We start from the raw sequence: 21,039 nt of genomic DNA on the forward strand, positions 1-21,039 counted from the left end.
TTACTGGTGATTGCATAGTGTTCAGTACCATTTGCAACTCGTCAAATACTGAAGCAGTCCGTGCCCATCTGCAACGAGACCTGGACAACATTCAGACTTGGGAAGATAAGTGGCAAATAATATTCACGCCACACAAGTGCCAGACAATGACCATCTCTGACAAGAGAGAATCTAACTATCTTCCCTTGACCTTCATTGGCATTACCATTGCTGAATCTCCACCATCAACATCCTGGGGGTTAGCATTGGAACAGCCATATAAATACTGTGGCTACAAGAGCAGATCAGGGGCTGGAAACTCTGGTGAGTAACTCACCTCCTGTCCACCATCTACAAGGCCCAAGTCAACAGTGTGATGGAATACCCTCCACTGGCCTGGATGGGTGCAGTTCCAACAACACTCAAGAAGCTGAACACCATCCAGGACAAAACAGCCCGTTTGAATGGAACCCCATCCACCACCTTGAACATTCACTCCCCCCACCATCGGCACAGCAGTGTGTGCCATCTACAAAATGCCGTGCAGCAATTTGTCAAGCCTCATTTCACAGTAACTCCTCCCAAAAAATTTCTTTGATATCCTAATCCCAATTCAAAAGTATATTTTAAATGTACCAAAAAAGTGATCTGATTGTTAACTTGACTTTCTATTCTAGGAAATATCTTCTATTTTTAAAGACTTGAGAAGAGTTCAGAAACAATTAGATGGTTAGTAAAATTAATTGAACTTCTTGCTGTAATTAATGGTTTGCCACGTTAACTGATTTTTCTTCCATCAACTGTCATTCATGGAGAGTTACATGAAGAGAAGTTATTTAATTAATTCAAGAGCTGTCTTAAAAATAGTCACCCTGATGCACATTGTTATGTAATGTACACCACATAGTAATTGACTTTCTTCAGATAAAAATTTTCTATCTGGCAAGAGATGTAGATACACTAATATATTTATTATTTCATAGCAATCAATACAATCATAGATCCTGATGGATCTCTGGATGCCTTGACTGGTAATCAAATCTCGCCAAGTTCTGCCTCAGCCATGAACATGAAAGAAAGGACTGCTAATACTGTGGTCTCCTCAAAGGATTTGCCAAAATCATCAGCACAACTACAAAAGGAGTGTGCCCACCAAGGCTCTAAATCATCTCAGCTGTCTTCAGATACAGACAGCATTGACTCTGACTCTGAGTGCAATACTCAATATACCATGATTGAGCCAAAAATGGAAGATACAGTCACTATGCTTTGAAAGAATGATTTTTTGGCCATTATTTGACCAGTGTGCATTTGTCATAGTTGCTTGTGAGGGTGGTTGTGTAAAAGCTGTATAGAATAATGTAAGTGACTGATATATTGCACAAAAAAGCTTATTGAGAAATGGAAGTTAGCAAAAAATGATTATTTTAGTCAGGCTGCATAACACTTTAGCAACATACATTCAGCATAGAGGCAAGGTAAAATATCGCTAAACTGAGAAGCATTATTTCAGTTTTAGGCCAAGCTGTGCCATTTGAATACTCTAACATTATCATGCACTGAAGAATATACTAGTTGCACAGGTTGTACTTTTGCATGCCAGGTTTCAGCACAAACTTAATGATTGAACAATGGCTACATATTTAGCAAGTTGTTGCATTCTTAGTTTCTTGCTTTTTTATATCATGTTATGGCAGGGATAGCCTAATATTTAACTCACAGTGATGGTTTAAATATTGGTTAATTATTCTGGGAAGGAAAAATTAGTCATTTTCCTCTTATCAAATCTTCATCTACTTATATATTTGTGTAATAGGTGACTAGCTGTATTCAGGTCAAGTATGTGGCCCTCCTTCAGCTGGGAGGGTCCACATTTTGGCCCATGAACTTCTCAATAGTTATTGCTGTTGCCACTATCTTTGCTTAACTGGTAGCTTGTTTTATTGCACAACAGGGCTTCTCTACTAATTTCTCATGCCTAAAATCACAGAACTCTCTCAGACTCTTTGGAAAAGTTTGCCTGAGTGACATTTGAAGTTTGGGGCAACCTCACATGAAAATTTAGTGCTGTAATCTGAGAGCTATCATACTATTCCAAGTATTGGGAAGTAACAAAATTGATATTGATCTTAGAAAAGTTTTATTTTTTACTTTATGCTATGGAAATATTTTCTGTACTTTAATGGATATAAGCACATAAGTTTGTATTAATGCTTAACATTTGTGTTGAACGTCAGGAAATTAATGTGCTATCTCTAAACATCCTGAACTGTGTAAAGCATATTAAAATGCATTCTGTGTTCATTGTCTATAAAAAATTGAAAAATATATTGGATTTTTGTGCAGGCAAAAGGTACAGAAAGATCATAATTGGTTACAAATATCTCAGGATACCCTTAATGACTGGTATTGTTAATATATTGTGTAAACATCAGCAAAAATTCTGTGATTGTTGGAATGATAATTTGTACATACAGTAATACTTGTTACAGTGACACAATTATTTCAAATGCTTGGTTCTTATGAAGTTTGTCATCATTACAGCCAATCAACCCACCTGAGGCAATACTAGAACCAAAGATGAAATGACATGCTCTTAGCTTTGCATTTATATTTTTTTAAATCAGTCTGCCTCATGAATCAGTTGATTTAACAGGCTTCCAAAGGTTCATGAAACAGTTCTTGCAGTAATCATGCATCTTCATATACCAGTTTTTAAGATATAGTAACTGAGTAAATAAGAATGTGAGACTACCTATAGTACACAAGATAAAAAAAAATGAACACATAATTGGTATCTGTGTACTGTATGGATTGTGCATGTCTATCAATTCCTCTATGTATGCTGCAATTATGCTGTGTCAGGACAATTTTGTCTACTGACCATATCATAGGAGCTGATACTTGAGAGGAGGAGCAAGTTATTTTGGAGGGAGGCAATTATCAAGGTCCAACCTTTTACAGGTGTACAGCAACTGTATGTATGATGTGGATTCTTCTTCATCTCTCCCCAGTATGTAGCCTGTGTTCTGCGCTTACCAGTGTTACCTTTTATGTTGTATGTACTGTGGGAATCTGTGAGGTATGAGTGTATTAATACAAGAAGCCTTTTGTGGTGGGTGTTGCATTAAAAGTGCTGGATGGTGTTGCCTTTATCTTTTCCATCTTCTACTCTAGTCAGAGTATCGTTTTGAATAGTGACAAAGTAGTGGAGGTTTATTATTCAAGCCTTGGTTTATTTTTGATTATGTGCAGCAAATATTCAGATGCTTTCCAGTTAGATTTAAATAAAAACAAATTGTAGCCTTTTAGGCTTGGACTTGATTTGGCTGTATGATTGATCACAGTAAACACCGTGACTTTTTGAAAAGATTGTCAGCTGCTTTAAATGAGAAGTTAATATTGCTACTAGTATCACAAGTGTATTGCAGCAGTTTCTGAATATATTTAATGTATGTTGCTAAAGAAACAGTGTCTCTTGTATGTTCATAATTTAAATTTTGGAGGACTTTACTATTTTAATAGTTAACTGATTACAATTTTGCCAAGCAATCTGGAAGAACTTGAGTGAGGAGCAGATATCTGAAATGATTAGTTGATTTTAAAGTCAGACTGTAGTCTGCTTACACTAGATTTTCACAAATGCAGAAAAATGTAATTCCTTCACTATTACTGTACTCTGTTCATAAGTGGGGTCCTGTGCTGAATTGTCTAAGCACTTGTTGCTAGCCTGCTGATGCTGTTTCTTTTCTTTAGTGGCTCATTTATTTTGCTTGTAACAAACTGGATTTACATGAAAAATGCAAACCGTACAGCTTTTTATTTCCAGCTGGATCATGCCATTTTTGTACTATTCATACGCTCTCCAGCTTTCAATTAGGTGTATATTTCACTTTTTGCAGTTATATAAAGCTGAAAATAATGAGCTTATGTCCATTTTTGGCTGGTTTCAAAGTTGTAATTTATTTTGTTGCCTTATAATGAATCACGTGTAAATTTTGTTAGGATGAAAGTACTTTTGATTTTTAAATTGTTTTGCACATCATAGTATAATTTTGAATTACTATTTAATTTTTCCATGGAAGTTGATTGTAATAAAACATTCTGCATAGCAGTGAAATGTCTTGTGTCATGGTAATCAAAGTTAACTGCAATACTGTACTGACAATGCTACAAAAAGAAACAAAAGGAGTAAGGGGTGCATGGAGTGGATACTTCGATGTCGAGAGACATAGTCAGAGTGTGAAGGTGGGAATTTGGTTCACGTGGTAAGTTCTGGTAAGTTTTTCTCCAGTTCAATTTAGATTAAGAGTCAGGCTTTGACATAAAACTGTCAAACTTCAAGTTAGTTAAATTGCCTTGTTAAACAGAGAGCTACTTGACTGGCAGTTACCTGTCAATCAGCTGAAAGTAGTTGGTGTAATAGGTGTTAATTACTGTAGCAGCTAGCTAGTGACTCATCAGAGTCTCTCAAAAAGCAATCAGGTTTTCAAACTGGATGGAGTAAGGAGCGCACAGAGTGGAGAGTTCAACAGAGTGAAACGGAGTCAGAGTGTGAAGGTGAGAACTTGGTTCACGTGGGAATTCAGTTCACGTGGGAAAGAGGAATTGACATATGATGTTCCAGCAAAGAAGGTTAGTGATTGGTTGGTGAATAGTTTCTCTTTTTTTCTCTTAGCTAAACTAAGGAATTTAATTGGAATAAGAAGAATAAGAATTTTCTGAAACTCAGGTAATGTAATAGTAAGGTTTACCAGCAGTAGTAAAGATTATTAGGAGTGGGGCTTAGTTGTAGTGGGGTTTATTAATTATAAATAAATTAATCAAATAGTTAATGAAAACACAAAGATGGTAGGGCAGGTGATGTCTTGTGGCTGTAGCATGTTGGAGCTGATGGACACCAGTGTGATCCACTGCAACCACATCTGCAATAAGTGTCTGCGGCTAGAGCAGCTCATCCGCTCTGAGCCGAAGCTCGAGGCCAAGCTACAGACACTGTGATGCATCAGGGAGGGGGTAAGTTTCCTGGGCACTTTGTACCAGAAGGCAGTCACACCCCATAGGATAGCATCTTCTGATTTGGACAATGGTTAGGGACAGGAGGGTGTGACTGAGTGAGGCAGGTAAGAGGATCCAGAAGGAAGAAGTAGAGGAGCCTCAGCCCTTACAATTTTCCAACAGGTTTGAAGTTCTTTCAGCTTGTATGGATGAGAGTGAGGTTTGCAGGATGAGCAAACTGACCATGGCACCCTGGTACAGGAAGCATTGCAAGTTCTCCTGTGACCGTGTGGGTTTCCTCTGGGTGCTCTGGTTTCCTCCCACATGCCAAAGACTTGTGGGTTGATAGGTAAATTGGCCATTGTAAAAAAAAAAAAAATTGCCCCGAGTGTAGGTAGGTGGTAGGAGAATTGAGGGAAAATGGGATTAATGTAGGATTAGTATAAATGGGTGGTTGATGGTCGGCACGGACTCGGTGGGCTGAAGGGCCTGTTTCGGTGCTGTATCTCTCTATGACTCTAAGCAGGAGGAGTAAATAGGAATGTAGTGGTAGTAGGGGACAGTATAGTCAGGTGGATAGACACCTGCAGTTCTCTGCAGCCGAGAGTGAGAGTCCAGAAGGCTGTGTTGCCTGCCTGGTGCTGGGGTTGGGATATCTGCTCAGGGATGGAGAGGAACTTGCAGTGGGAGAGGTAGGATACAGTTGTCGTGGTCCACATGGGTACCAGTGACATAGATAGGACTAGGGAGTATGAGATGCTAGGGGCTAAATTTTTTTAAAAAGCAGAACTTCAAAGGTCGTAATCTATTATTACCTGAGCCACAAGCAAATTGGAGTAGGGTAAATAAGATTAGAAAGTTAAATGCGTGGCTCAAAGATTAGTGTGGGAGAAATGGGTTTCGATTCATGGGAACTGGCACCAGTACTGGAGAAAATGGGAGCTGTACCATTGGGATGGTCTTCACCTGAAGCGTGCTGGGACCAGTGTTCTGGTGAGTCGTATAACTAGGGTGGTAGAGAGGACTTAAAACTAAATAGTGAGGGCAAGGGATCAAGTGAGGGAAGATGTGATAATTTAGAGAGAAAGGAGAAGACAAGAGTGCAAAGTAGCAATAAAGGAATTGTTAGTCTGAGTGTGACAGGAAGGGAAGATTGGAGGAAAGTAAAACTGGTAACGGAAGTAGAAAAGTAGTAAGTGAAATTAGAAGACAGACAAGCGAAGGCAAGCAACAAATAGGATCAGAATGCAGAATAATATTAAAATGACTAGTTAAGGGCACTCTTATCTAAATGCATGCAGCATTCACAACAAGGTAGATGATTTGAAGGCACAAATAGAGGTAAATGAGTATGATCTAATTGCCATTACAGAGATATGGTTACGTTTTAGGAAGGATCGGCAAAAAAGAAAAGGAGGTGGGTAATGTTCTTAATAAAGGACAAGATCAGTGCATTAGTGAGAGAGGATCTTAGATTTCGAAGGAACAAGATGTAGAGTCAATTTGGATGGAGCTAAGAAACAGCAAGGAACAGCAAACATTGGTGGGAGTTGTACCTTTCCCATTGCAAACAGCAGAAGGGTCATGTTGTTTGATAAAATCCACCAGTCTTTGGGACGTACAGCCAAATAGTAGTGGTACTGTTGGGCATGGTATAAATCAGAAAATTAGAGGTGCATGTAACATGGATAATACAGTAATAATGGGCAACTTCAAATTATATATAGACTGGGTAAACTTAATCAGCACTAATGTTATGGAGGATGAATTCCTGGAGTATGTGCGAGATGGGTTTCTGGAGCAGTATGTTGAAGAACTAACTAGAGATTGGGCTATTTTAGATTAAATTTGCTGTAAAGGTGCCATTAGGAAATAGTGATCATAATATGATAGAATTTTACATTAAGTTTGAAATTGCTATAGAAATACAGCACTGAAACAGGCCCTTCAGCCCATCGAGTCTGTGCTGACCATCAACCACCCATTTATACTAATCCTACATTAATCCCATATTCCCTACCACATCCCCACCTTCCCTCATTTCTCCTACCACCTACCTACACTAGGGGCAATTTATAATGGCAGATTTATCTATCAAGCTGCAAGTCTTTGGCTGTGGGAGGAAACGGGAGCACCCGGTGGAAACCCACGCAGTCACAGGGAGTACTTGCAAACTCTGCACAGGCAGTACCCAGAACCGAACCCGGGTCGCAGGAGCTGTGAGGCTGCAGTGCTAACCACTGCGCCACTGTGCTATAGTTAATTCTGAAACTATGAAGATATGAGGGGCAAGTTGGCTATGGGAAAATACACTCCGAGATTTGACGGTAGTCAATGGCTAACAGTAAAGAAGTATTACATGGCCTGCAACAAGCATACATTCGTCTAAGACATACAAACCCAACAGGAAAGATGAATCAACCGTGGCTAACAAAAAAGGCTAAAGATTGCATTAGATCAAAGGAAGTGGCATATAAGGTTGCCAGAAAAAGTGGTAAGCCCGAGAATTAGGATCAATTTAGAATCCAGCAAAGGATGACCAAGAAACTGATAAAGAAAGGGAAAAGAGAATATGAATGCAAGCTAGCTAGAAACATAAAGGCGGACTGTAAAAACGTCTCTAGGTATGTGAAAAGGCCAAGATTAGCAAGGACAAATGTGGGTCCATTACAGGTTTAGACAGGAGAATTTATAATGGAGAATAGGGAAATGGTGGAGAAACTAAATAATTACTTTGTGTCTGTCTTCACGGAGGAAAATACAGAAAATCTCCCAGAAATACTAGGCAACCAAGGGACTTGTAAAAATGAGGAACTGAAAGAAATTAGTATTAATAAAGAGGTAGTACTTGAAAAATTAACTGGATTGAAGGTTGATAAATCCCCAGGTCCAGATGGGTTACATCCTGGACTGTTGAAGGTGGCTATAGAGATGGTGAATGCATTAGTGGTTATCTTTCAAAATTCTATAGATTCTGGAAAAGTTCATGCAGACTAGAAGGTAGCAAATCTAACCCCGCTATTTAAGAAAGAGGGAGAGAGAAAACGAGGAACTACAGACCTGGTAGTTTGACACCAGTAGTCAGGAAAATGTTAGAAGCTATTATAAAGGATGTCATTACTGGACACCTGGAAAATAATTATATGATTGGGCAGAGCCAACATAAATTTATGAAAGGGAAATCATGTTTAACAAATCTGTTGGCGTTTTTTGAATGTTACTTATAGCATAGATAAAGGAGAACCCATTGATGTGGTGTATTTGGATTTTCAGAAGGCTTTTGATAAGGTCCCACACAGGAGGTTAGTAAACAAAATTAGAGCACAAAGGATTGGGGGTAATATACTGGCATGGATTGAGAATTGGTTCACAGAAAGCAGAGAGTAGGAAGAAACGGATCATTCTCAGGATGGCAGGCTGTGACTAGTGGAGTACTGCAAGGATCAGTGCTGGGGCCACAGCTGTTCACAATCTATATAAATGATTTGGATGTGGGAATCAAATGTAATATTTCCAAATTTGCTGATGACACCAAACTAGGTGGAAATGTAAGCAGTGAGGAGGATGCAAGGAGGCTTTAAGGGGATGGGTAAGAACATGGCAGTTGGAATATAATGGGAATAATAAATGTGAAGTTAGCCACTTTGGTAGAAAAAACAGAAAGACAGTATTTCTTAAATGATGAGAGTTTGGGAAGTGTTGATGTCCAAAGGGACCTGAGTGTCCTTGTTTATGAGTCACTAAAAGCTAGCATGCAGGAGCAACAAGCAATTAGGAAGGCAAATGGCCTTCATCGCAAAGGGATTTGAGTACAGGAGTAAAGAAGTCTTGCTGCAATTGTATAGAGCCTTAGTGAGACCAGACCTGGAGTATTGTGTACAGTTTTGGTCTCCTTATTTAAGGAAGGATATACTTGCCAAAGAGGGAGTGCATGGAGGTTCACCAGACTAATGGCGGGATTGTCTTATGAGGAGAGATTGAGGAAACTGGGCCTGTATTCTCTGGAGTTTCAAAGAATGAGAGGTGATCTCGTTGAAGCTTACAAAATTCTTATAGGGCATGACAGGGTGAATGCAGATAGGATGTTCTGAAGAAGGGTCACTGACCTGAAACGTTAACTCTGCTTCTCTCTCCACAGATGCTTCCAGAACTGCTGAGTATTTCCAGCATTTCTTGTTTTTATTTCAGATTTCCAGCATCCGCAGTATTTTGCTTTTATTTAGGATGTTTCCCCTGGCTCGTGAGTCTAGAACCAGGGGACATAGTCTCAGAATAAGGGGTAGCCATTTAAACCTGAGATGAGGAATTTCTTCACTCAGAGGGTGGTGAATCTGTGGAATTCTCGACCCCAGCAGGCTGTGGAATCATTGAGCATGTTCAAGACAGAAATCGATAATTATCTGGATACTAATGACATCAATGACATGATATGGGGATAGCGCGGGAAAGTGGTGTTGAGGTAGATGATCAGCCATGATCTAATTGAATGGCGGAGCAAGTTCGATGGACTGAATAGCCTAATTCTGCTCCTACGTTCCTATGTTTATTTAGCAGTTTTAAAGAAATAGAGGTCTATCTCTCCCATGTTAATTTTATTATCACTACACTAACCTGCACCTGCCTGAGAACTAGGACCTGTTTGCATTTATTTTCAATATCTTAAATTGTAATATAAACATATCCACAAGTCTATTTTCAGTAATTGGGAAGAGGAAAATTGCACCATAGGGTGCTTAAAGTGGCCTAGTACCCTTTTTGGAAGGTTTATGGAATCCTTTTACTGGTTTGGCCGTAACAGGGTTTAATTTTTAAAACTGTGTCTTTAGCTTCTCCTCAGTGAGTTCTTGCTCACTGCTCTCTAATTGGTTGATTTCTTTGCAATTACAGACAGGTTTTCTCAGAGTTAAACAAGAAAGGTGTAAGTTTATTAACCTTAAAACTCATTCAGTTAAAACTACTAAAAATACGCAACGCGACCATGCTAGCATGCATACGGAATAAACACACACACAAATAAGAGACAGAAAAGGAGAAAGAATAAAAGTGGAAAGGTTTGAAGCAGTAGATGGAATTTAGTTATTGGTTCTGGACTGGATGTAAAGTCTTTGATTGAAGTTAAGTCTTGCAGTTCTCGTTGGGGGCCAGTGCATGCTTTCAAACTTGTTTTGCTAGTCTTCTGTCTTGAGGCTTAAATTATTTCAGTGAGTCCATGGAACTCTGCGTGAGAGAGAGATGCTCTCTTCTTGAAGTTCAGTTGCAGTCTCTTCCCAAGCTTGTTCTGTGAGCACAATTCAATTAACTCCAGGTTGGCCCGCAGGTTAGTCATGTGACTAGCTCCTTGTCTAGGTCAGCCTCACCGAGATTTGTGGATTCCTTCACCAGACACTCTGAGGGGGAGTGGTATGCTGGCTCAATGACTCTCTATGTCTCTTGATCATCACTATGGATAAAATCCAACTGGATAATTGAATCAGGGTGTACTCCTATTATCTTCTCCATGCAAGTGTCTTTAAGAAAGCAAATGTGCAGCCATGTTTTCAGCCACTGTTGTGGTCTTTTTAAACAAGTTATTTCAAGTCCAGTAACAGTTCAAAAATAATGTTCCATATGACAAAATTAATATGTCTCATTTTGGCAGGTGTGGTTTCCGTCACACGAGCTACTGGTATTCTAGGGTATGGGGCGTGTAGGACAAACTTTAGCTTTTTATTTTCCCTTCAAGATGAAAAGGATATATTAAGTATTTGTGTTGCCTAAACTATTTAGAAAATAGATATATATTTGTTTGACTTTGATTTCTAATTTTATTGTACACCATTTCATGTTGTACAGTTTCCAGTGATAATATGGGAAAAACTGAAAATTCATTTTATGAAAAGAAAGACTTGCATTTATAAAGTACCTTTCATGGCCACAGGATGATGCAAAGCACTTTACAGCCAATGAACAAATACTTTTGAAGTGTAGTCACTGTCATATAATGTAGGAAATGCAGCAGCCAATTTGCGCACTGCAAATTCTCTCAAACAGCAATGTGATAATGACCAGATCATCTGTTTTTGTGATGTGGATTGAGGGATAAATATTGGCCAGGACACCAGGGATAACTCCCCTGCTGTTCTTTCAAATAATGCCATGGAATCTTTTATATCCACCTGAGAGGGTAGACAGGGCCTCGGTTTAAAGTCTCATCCAAAAGATGGCACTCCAACAGTGCAGCGCTCCCTCAATACTGCAGTGAAGGTCTTGATTTTTGTCCTGAAGTCCAAGAATGGGATTTGAACCCACAATCGTATAGTCATATAAGCATTATGACACAGAAGGAGGGAATTCGGTCCATTGAGCCCATGCTCAATCCAGTCAGTCTCTCCCCACCACGAAGGCCGCAACACTGCAAGTTTATTTCCCTCAAGTGCCCATCCAGTTTTCATTTTGAAACCATTAATCATCTCCGCTTCCACAACCCCCGTAAGCAATGAGTTCCAGGTCATTACCACTTGCTGCATTAAAAAGTTCTTCCTTGCATCCCTCCTGCATCTCTTGCCCAAAACTTTAAATGTGGCCCCTAGTCCTTGTACCATCAGCTAATGGGAACAGCTTTTCTTTCTCTACCTTATCCAAATCTGTCATAATTTGTACACCTCTATCAAATCTTCCCTCAATTTCCTTTACTCCAAGGAGAACAACCCCAGAGTCTCCAACCTAACCTTGTAGCTAAAATCTCTCATCCCTGGAACTATTCTGGTAAATCTTCTCTGCACCCTCTCAAAGATCTTCCTAAAGTGTGGCGACCAGAACTGAATGCAATACTCTAGTTGTGGCCTAGCCAGAACTTTATAATGATTCAGCATAATTTTCCTGCTTTTGTACTCAATACCTCTATTTATGAAGCCCAACGTCGCATATGCTTTGCGAACTACTCTCTTAATATGTTCTCCCACTTTCATGAATCTGTGCATATGAACCACTAGCTCCCTCTGACCCTGCATACTCGTTAGAACTGTGTCACAAAGGGCTGACTTTTTCTTGGCAACAAACTTCAAAAATGGTGTGGTGCACACGCAGGATGTGTACTGCTGAGCCGCTGCAATATTTAGCGCTGCGGCTCATTTACATGGAGGGGGTGGAACGTCCGCCCCCAACAACGGCGTCTGGTGCCACCGTGCAGGTACCAGTGCCATTTGTAAAGGGCTTCAAGCCCTTCAGGTCCATTTAAATTTTAAAGGTACAGGTCTTTAAAAAATAATTTTAAACCTATATTAGCAGTTTCATTCCCCTCTCCCACCTCCCCAATGACTACTTAAATTTATTAATTGCCCACCAAAAAAGTCAGCTCACGGTCCCGACCTTCCCCACCCGCCCCGAACTTTCTTCACTTTACCCTTCAAACCCTTCCCACCATCCCCTCAACCAATAGCAGGAGTTTACACCATTTCCCCACCAGAGTTCCACCTCGGATCTCCGTTTGGAGATCCGAAGGCGCGGGAGTTCCGGCAACCAGCTGGGATATCGGAGTGGGACAGCTGTTGCATTTATTTTTTTTTTATTTAATGATACAGCACTGAAACGGGCCCTTCGGCCCACCGAGTCTGTGCCGACCAACAACCACACATTTATGCTAACCCTACAATAATCCCATATGCCCTACTACCTACCTACACTAGGGGCAATTTATTACAGCCAATTTACCTATCACCTGCAAGTCTTTGGCAGTGGGAGGAAACCGGAGCACCCGGAGGAAACCCACACAGACACAGGGAGAACTTGCAAACTCCACACAGACAGTACCCAGAATTGAACCCGGGTCCCTGGAGCTGTGAGGCTGCGGTGCTAACCACTGTGCCGCATCAAGGTAGGTCCTTATTCGTGCAATTTAAATAAGACTGCATTTGTTGACAATGCTATCGGTAGGTGGCGCTGTTGTGGCACATGCACAAATACAGCATGTGCCACTAAAACGTCACAGATTGTGACTGTAGCAGCTGCCAGGACTAAAGATGGCGCTGCTCAAAGAATCACACAGAGGCAACCTAGCAAACACGTGGCAGCAGACAATGGCTGGAGTGAGAGAGCAGCGCGGGCCGAGGAAGGCAGTGCAGCGGGGGGGGGAGTGGGAAGGGGACTGCAGCGTGGGGGGCGAGCAGTGCGGGGGGTGGGGTGGGGGGAGTGCAGCGCGGGGGGTGAGCAGTGCGGGGGGGGGTGGGACGGGGAGAGCAGAGGGAGGGAGGGGGGCGGGGAGAGCAGCGCGGGGGACTGGGGCGGGGAGAGCAGTGCGGTCAGGATGCAGTGGAGTGGAGGAGGAGTGCGTTTTGCTGTGCATGCGCCATAAACACAACAGAAAAAGACTTACTGGCCGGTCCCCGCACCCAGCGACACCAAAGTCTTCGGCCGCTCGCTTCCCGCGGCTCTCTATGGCCTCTCGCTTCCGGCCCTCTCCATCCAGTCGTTCCCTCCAGCTGCGGATCCCCAATCCAGTTGCTTTCTCCCCTACTTCAGGCATTGCAACTGTCTGGTCCCTGCCTTTTGCATGCTCCACTCTCCCACCCTCCACTCTCCCACCCCCCCTACCCTCCACTCTCCCACCCCCCCAACCCTCCACTACCCTCCACTCTCCCACCCCCCCACCCCCCCTACCCTCCACTCTCCCATCCCCACTCTCCCATCCCCCCTACCCTCCACTCTCCCACCTCCCCTACCCTCCACTCTCCCACCCCCCACCCCCTCCACTCTCCCACCCCCCTACCCTCCACTCTCCCACCCCCCCACCCTCCACTCCCACCTCCCCCACCCTCCACTCCCACCTCCCCCACCCCCCACTCTCCCACCTCTCCCACCCACCACCCTCCACTCTCCTACCCCCCCTACCCTCCACTCTCCCACCCCCCCCACCTCCACTCCCACCTCCCCCACCCCCCACTCTCCCACCTCTCCCACCCCCCACTCTCCCACCCACCACCCTCCACTCTCCTACCCACCACTCTCCCACCCCTCTCTCCCCACCCCTCTACACCCACCGCCCCCCTCCCCCCCCTTCACCCACCTCCCCCCTCTTCACCCACTGTCCCCTCCCCCCTCCCCTTCTTCACCCACCACCCTCCCTCCTCCCCCTCCCCACTCTTCACCCCCCCTCCCCTCTCCACCCTCCACCCCCCCTCCCCTCTCCACCCTCCACCCACACTCTTCACCCACCCCCCTCTCCACCCTCTTCACCCAGCCCCCTCTCCACCCTCTTCACCCACCCCCTCTCCACCCTCTTCACCCAGCCCCCCTCCAACATCTTCGACCACCCCCCTCTTCACGCTCCCCCCCCCTCTTCACCCTCTCTCCCTCTTCACCCTCTCTCCCTCTTCACCCTCTCCCTCTTCACCCTCCCCCTCTTCAACCCTCCCCCTCTTCAACCTCCCCCCTCTTCAACCTCCCCCCTCTTCAACCTCCCCCCTCTTCACCCTCCCCCCTCTTCACCCTCCCCCCTCTTCACCCTCCCCCCTCTTCACCCTCCCCCCCTATTCACCCTCCCCCCTATTCACCCTCCCCCCTATTCACCCTCCCCCCTCTTCACCCTCCCCCCTCTTCACCCTCCCCCTCTTCACCCTCCCCCCTCTTCACCCTCCCCCCTCTTCACCCTCCCCCCTCTTCACCCTCCCCCCTCTTCACCCTCCCCCCTCTTCACCCTCCCCCCATCTTCACCCTCCCCCCATCTTCACCCTCCCCCCATCTTCACCCTCACCCCCCATCTCACCCTCCCCCCATCTTCACCCTCCCCCCATCTTCACCCTCCCCCCATCTTCACCCCTCACCCCATCTTCACCCTCACCCCATCTTCACCCTCACCCCATCTTCACCCTCACCCCATCTTCACCCCACCCCATCTTCACCCTCACCCCATCTTCACCCTCCCCCCTTCTCACCCTCCCCCCTTCTCACCCTCCCCCCTTCTCACCCTCCCCCCTTCTCACCCTCCCCCCTTCTCACCCTCCCCCCCTTCTCACCCTCCCCCCTTCTCACCCTCCCCCCTTCTCACCCTCCCCCCTTCTCACCCTCCCCCCTCTTCACCCTCCCCCCCTCTTCACCCTCCCCCCCTCTTCACCCTCCCCCCTCTTCACCCTCCCCCCTCTTCACCCTCCCCCCTCTCCTCCCTCTCCCTCCTCCCTCTCCCCTCCTCCCTCTCCCCTCCTCCCTCTCCCCTCTCTCCCCTCCTCCCTATCCCCTCCTCCCTATCCCCTCTCTCCCCTCCTCCCTATCCCCTCTCTCCCCTCCTCCCTCTCCCCTCTCTCCCCTCCTCCCTCTCCCCTCTCTCCCCTCCTCCCTCTCCCCCCTCTCCCCTCCTCCCTCTCCCCCCTCTCCCCTCCTCCCTCTCCCCTCCTCCCTCTCCCCCCTCTCCCTCTCCCCCCTCTCCCTCTCCCCCCTCTCCCTCTCCCCCCTCTCCCTCTCCTCCCTCTCCCCTCCTCCCTCTCCCCTCCTCCCTCTCCCCTCCTCCCTCTCCCCTCTCTCCCTCTCCCTCTCTCTCTCTCCCCTCTCTCCCCTCCTCCCTCTCCCCCCTCTCCCCTCCTCCCTCCTCCCTCTCCCCCCTCTCCCCCCTCCCTCTCCTCCTCTCCCCCCCCCCTCCCTCTCTCCCCCTCCCCTCTCTCCCCCTCCCCCTCTCCCCCTCCCTCCCCCCTCTTTCCCCTCACTTACCAGCCTCTCCCATCCCCCTTCACACTCCCGCCCTCCCTCGTCACCCTCCCTCCTCGTCACCCTCCCTCCTCGTCGCCCTCCCTCCTCGTCGCCCTCCCTCCTCGTCGCCCTCCCTCCTCGTCGCCCTCCCTCCTCGTCGCCCTCCCTCCTCGTCGCCCTCCCTCCTCGTCGCCCTCCCTCCTCTTCGCCCTCCCTCCTCTTCGCCCTCCCTCCTCTTCGCCCTCCCTCCTCTTCGCCCTCCCTCCTCTTCGCCCTCCCCCCTCTCCGCCCTCCCCCCTCTCCGCCCTCCCTCTTCACCCTCCCCCCTCTCACCCTCCCCCTCCCCTCTCCCTTCTTCCCTCTCCCCACTCTCCCCTCTCTCCCATCCTCCCTCTCCCCTCTCTCCCCTCCTCCCTCTCCCCTCTCTCCCCTCCTCCCTCCCCCTTCTTCACCCTCCCCCTTCTTCACCCTCCCCCTTCTTCACCCTCCCCCTTCTTCACCCTCCCCACTCTCACCCTCCCCACTCTTCACCCTCCCCACTCTTCACCCTCCCCACTCTTCACCCTCCCCACTCTTCACCCTCCCCACTCTTCACCCTCCCCACTCTTCACCCTCCCCACTCTTCACCCTCCCCACTCTTCACCCTCCCCACTCTTCACCCTCCCCACTCTTCACCTCCCCACTCTTCACCCTCCCCACCTCACCCCCCCCTCTTCACCCTCCCCCCTCTTCACCCTCCCCCCTCTTCACCCTCCCCCCTTCACCCTCCCCCCTCTTCACCCTCCCCCCTCTCACCCTCCCCCCACTTCACCCTTCCCCCTCCACCTCTGCCCCCCTACCCTCCCCCTCTTCACCCTCCCCCGCCCCTCTTCACCCACACCCTCCCCCTTCACCCTCCCCCTCCCCTCTCCCCTCTCTCCCCTCCTCCCTCTCGCCACTCTACCCTCTCTCCCGTCCCCCCTCTCCCCCCTCTCCCCTCCTCCCTTTCCCCTCTCTCCCCTCCTCCCTTTCCCCTCTCTCCCCTCCTCCCTTTCCCCTCTCTCCCCTCCTCCCTTTCCCCTCTCTCCCCTCCTCCCTTTCCCCTCTCTCCCCTCCTCCCTTTCCCCTCTCTCCCCTCCTCCCTCTCCCCTCTATCCCCTCTTTCCCCTCTCCCCTCCTACCTCCCCCCTCTCTCCCCTCCTCCCTCTTCACCCTTCCCCCTCTCTTCTCCCCTCTCGCCCCTCACCCCCTTCCCCCCTCCCCCCTCCCCTCACCCTTCTCTCTTCTCCCCTCCCCCCTCACCTCCCTCTCCGTTCTCTCCCCTCCTCCCTCTCCCCTCCTCCCTCTCCTCTCTCTCCCCTCCCCCCTCTTCACCCTCCCCCTCCTGCCCTCCCCCTCTTCATCCTACCCCATCCCCCTCCCCCTCTCCCTCTACCCCCTCTTCACCCTCCCCCATCCCCCCTCCCCCCCTTACCCCTCTTCACCCTCTCCCCCTTCCTATCCCCCTTCTTCACCCTCCCACTTCCTATCCCCCTTCTTCCCCCTCCCCCCTCTTCACCCTCTCCCTTCGTCCCCCTCCCCCTCTTCACCCTTCCCCCCTCTTCACCCACCCCCTCCACCCAACCCCGTCCCACCTCCTCCCTCTTCACCCTCCCCCTCCCCCCTCCCCCTTCTTCACTCTCCCACCTCCCCCCTCTTCGCCCACCCCCCTCTTCACCCTTCCCCCTCCACCCTCTTCGCCCACCCCCCTCTTCACCCTTCCCCCTCCACCCTCTTCACCCTCCACCCTCTTCACCCTGCCCCTCCCCCCTCTTCACCCTCCCCCCTCCACCATCCCCCCTCTTCGCCCACCCCTCCCTCCCCCCCTCTTCGCCCACCCCTCCCTCCCCCCCTCTCTTCACCCACCCCTCCCTTCCCCCCTTCACCCACCCCTCCCTTTCCCCCCTTCACCCACCCCTCCTTCCCCCCCCTCTTCACCCACACCCCCCTCCCTCCCTCTCCCTCCCTCCCTCTTCACCCACCCCATCCCTCCCCCTCTTCTCCCTCTCCCTCCCTCCCTCTTCACCCACCCCTCCCTCCCCCTCTCCCTCTTCACCCCTCCCTCCCCCTCTCCCTCTTCACCCATCCCTCCCCCTCTCCCTCTTCACCCATCCCTCCCCCTCTCCCTCTTCACCCATCCCTCCCCCTCTCCCTCTTCACCCATCCTTCCCCCTCTCCCTCTTCACCCACCCCTCCCCCTCTCCACCCACCTCTCCCTCCCCCTCTTCACCCAACCCTCCCTCCCCCTCTCCCTCCACCCTCCCCCACCCCCTCTCTCAGCCTCCCCCTCTCCCTCTTCACCCACCCCTCCTTCCCCCTCCCCCTCTCCCTCTCTCCCCACCCCTCCCTCCCCCTCCCTCTCCCTCTCTGCACCCACCTCTCCCTCCCCCTCTCCACCCTCTCTGCACCCACCCCTCCGTCCCTCCCCCTCCCCCTCTCCACCCACCCCTCCCTCCCCTCTCCCCCCTCCCCACCCACTCCCCCTCTCCCCGCTCCCCACCCCCTCCCCCTCTCCACCCACCCTTTTCCCCCTCCCCCTCTCCACCCACCCTTTCCCCCTCCCCCTCTCCACCCACCCTTTCCCCCTCCCCCTCTCCACCCACCCTTTCCCCCTCCCCCTCTCCACCCACCTCTCCCTCCCTCTCTCCCTCCCCCTTACCCCTCTCCACCCTCTCTCTCTTCACCCACCCCTCCCTCCCTCCCCCTCTCCACCCACCCCTCCCTCCCTCCCCCTCTCCGCCCACCCCTCTCCCTCCCCCTCTCCACCCACCCCTCTCCCTCTTCACCCACCCCTCCCTCCCCCTCTCCCTCTTCACCCACCCCCTCCCCTACCCCCTCCCCCTCTCCCCCCTCCCCCTCTCCACCCACCCCTCTCCCCTCCCCCTCCCCTACCCCCCTCCACCCTCTCCCTCCACCCACCCCCCCTCCCCCTCCACCCACCCCCCCTCCCCCTCTCCACCCACCCCCCCTCCCCCTCTCCACCCACCCCCCCTCCCCCTCTCCACCCACCCCCCCCCCTCTCCACCCACCCCCCCCCTCTCCACCCACCCCTCCCTCCCCCTCTCCACCCCCCCTCTCCCTCTTCACCCACCCCTCCCTCCCCCTTCACCCACCCCTCCCTCCCCCTCTCCCTCTTCACCCATCCCTCCCTCCCTCCCTCCCCCTCTCCCTCTTCACCCATCCCTCCCTCCCTCCCTCCCCCTTTCCCTCTTCACCCATCCCTCCCTCCCTCCCTCCCCCTCTCCCTCTTCACCCATCCCCCTCTCCCTCTTCACCCATCCCTCCCTCCCTCTTCACCCACCCCTCCCTCTCCCCTCCCTCTCCCCTCCCTCTCCCCTCCCTCTCCCTCCCTCTCCCCTCCCTCTCCCCTCCCTCTCCCCTCCCTCTCCCCTCCCCTCTCCCCTCCCTCTCCCCTCCCTCTCCCCTCCACCCTCCCTCCACTCTCCCCTCCACCCTCCCTCCACTCTCCCCTCCACCCTCCCCTCCACTCTCCCCTCCACCCTCCCCTCCACCCTCCCTCCACTCTCCCCTCCCTCCACCCCCCCCCCCCTACCCCCACCACTCCACCACAGTTGAATATCTGAAGTGCAGTTGCAAAGTCGGGGAAATAGCATCCAAAACAAAACCTCAACAATTCTGGGTTTAATTATTGAGAAGTTTTATTAAGTTCATTAAGCATCCGAGGCACTGCTGTGCATGGATACATGAGTGTTGTGTTTCCAGCATTCCCGTTAGACAGACAGGCCGAGTCTCTGCTATGCACAGCTAAAGAGATTGTTCCTGGAGAGCCTTGTGGTGAATGAACGCTTGGCTCTCTATTCCACTACTGTATTGTCCATGTGAAGAAAGCAAAGTCACAAGAGTCTGAGCTCAGTCTATTCTTGGTGAATGTTCCCCAAGCGCATCCCAATGTGCACTCCCACTTTATCCATAAATGCAATGTTCCTTTTCACATCGTGATAAGCTCCGCAGCATGATTCAGTTGCCTTCGTTGCTTGAATGCTGACCTTAAGTCTCAAAGATTGTTTTCTCGATGGCATGATTTACATGAAAAGAAATAAAGCAAATCAGAGTCAGAGCTTGCCTCCCTCCATCCACTGAAATTACTGTTGCGCACACCTTTTTAAGTTCTGCAGTGAAGGCACCAATTGATAACGTCGCCAATGAAGCACTTATTACCCACCTCAGATGCAGGAATCAGCACATCCTTGCGTCCTCTCCTGCACTGCCTCCTTTGCTTGCAAGCCGTCCTTAAGTCTCAAGGATTGTTTTCTCAAGGGCACATTTTACATGAAAAGAAATAAGGAAAGAACAGGAGTGTCAGAGCTTCCCTCCCTCCAATGAAATTACCATTGACCATGCTTTATGTTCTGCAGCAAAGGCATGTACTGATAACACCGCCAATGAATCACTTAGTACCCACCTCAGCTGTAGGAGTCAGAATGATGTAACTGCCCCTATCTCGTGATGGTTCAATGCTGCTCTCAGGGAAAACATGAATGATGTGAGGGTGCTGGAAAAAGGAGCACATTTCTTTTGGACTATGAAGATAAAGCAGGCCATTTAGCCCAGCTGTTCCCTGCTCGTGGTTATGCTACTCCTGCGCCTTCCTATACGCTCCCATTTAATCCTGCCTACTGCTATCAGCGTCACCTTCCATTTCTTTCTACCTTTGCCTTAAAGCAACATTGGGGATGGAGAACGGTGTGGCTGCATTCCCACCTCACCAGTTGTGTACGCAGCAAGAGCATTCACATTCGTGCTACCACTGGACACGGCATGCTTGTTTCTTTTAGTGCTCAGTCTCTTCTTGCTGACTGTTCTCCAAGTGCTTGACCCCTTTGGATGCCATCTCTGCTTGACAGGCAGCAGCTGGCAATTGCGGAGTATCACAAGGCTCTGCATGGTTGTTTCAAGGGCGGATGGGGAAACAGGTGACTGTGTGTCCATGTGCACTGCTCTGATGGGTGCAGGAACAGGTGGCTGTGTGTCCATGTGCACTGCTCGGATGGGTGCAGGAACAGGTGGCTGTGTGTTCATGTGCACTGCTCTGATGGGTGCAGGAACAGGTGACTGTCTGTCCATGTGCACTGCTCTGATGGGTGCAGGAACAGGTGACTGTGTGTCCATGTGCACTGCTCTGATGGGTGCAGGAACAGGTGGCTGTGTGTTCATGTGCACTGCTCTGATGGGTGCAGGAACAGGTGACTGTCTGTCCATGTGCACTGCTCTGATGGGTGCAGGAACAGGTGGCTGTGTGTCCATGTGCACTGCTCTGATGGGTGCAGGAACAGGTGACTGTGTGTCCATGTGCACTGCTCTGATGGGTGCAGGAACAGGTGACTGTGTGTCCATGTGCACTGCTCTGATGGGTGCAGGAACAGGTGGCTG

The 21,039-nt window shown here is 49.4% G+C and overlaps 2 protein-coding genes across 4 annotated transcripts in view; both read left to right on the plus strand.

Moving 5' to 3' along the window:
* Nucleotides 1–1,254, plus strand: part of LOC137373752 (centrosomal protein of 170 kDa protein B-like) — a 127,897-nt gene extending 126,643 nt beyond the window's left edge. For all 3 annotated transcript variants that reach the window (XM_068039054.1, XM_068039053.1, XM_068039055.1), the window contains 2 exons: nt 657–708; nt 963–1,254. In XM_068039054.1, the coding sequence (XP_067895155.1) occupies nt 657–708; nt 963–1,252 (342 nt within the window). In that variant the 3' untranslated portion in view covers nt 1,253–1,254. The remainder of the gene's footprint in view (nt 1–656; nt 709–962) is intronic.
* A 23-nt stretch (nt 1,255–1,277) lies between these two features.
* The window catches only part of LOC137373753 (5'-3' exonuclease PLD3-like), a 94,798-nt gene continuing 75,036 nt past the window's right edge, over nt 1,278–21,039 (plus strand). Inside the window, exon 1 of the mRNA XM_068039058.1 lies at nt 1,278–2,992. Within this exon, the coding sequence (XP_067895159.1) occupies nt 2,963–2,992 (30 nt within the window). The 5' untranslated portion in view covers nt 1,278–2,962. The remainder of the gene's footprint in view (nt 2,993–21,039) is intronic.

The sequence above is a fragment of the Heterodontus francisci genome, chromosome 9 (genome assembly GCF_036365525.1).
Source record: "Heterodontus francisci isolate sHetFra1 chromosome 9, sHetFra1.hap1, whole genome shotgun sequence".
NCBI classification, from domain to species: domain Eukaryota; kingdom Metazoa; phylum Chordata; class Chondrichthyes; order Heterodontiformes; family Heterodontidae; genus Heterodontus; species Heterodontus francisci.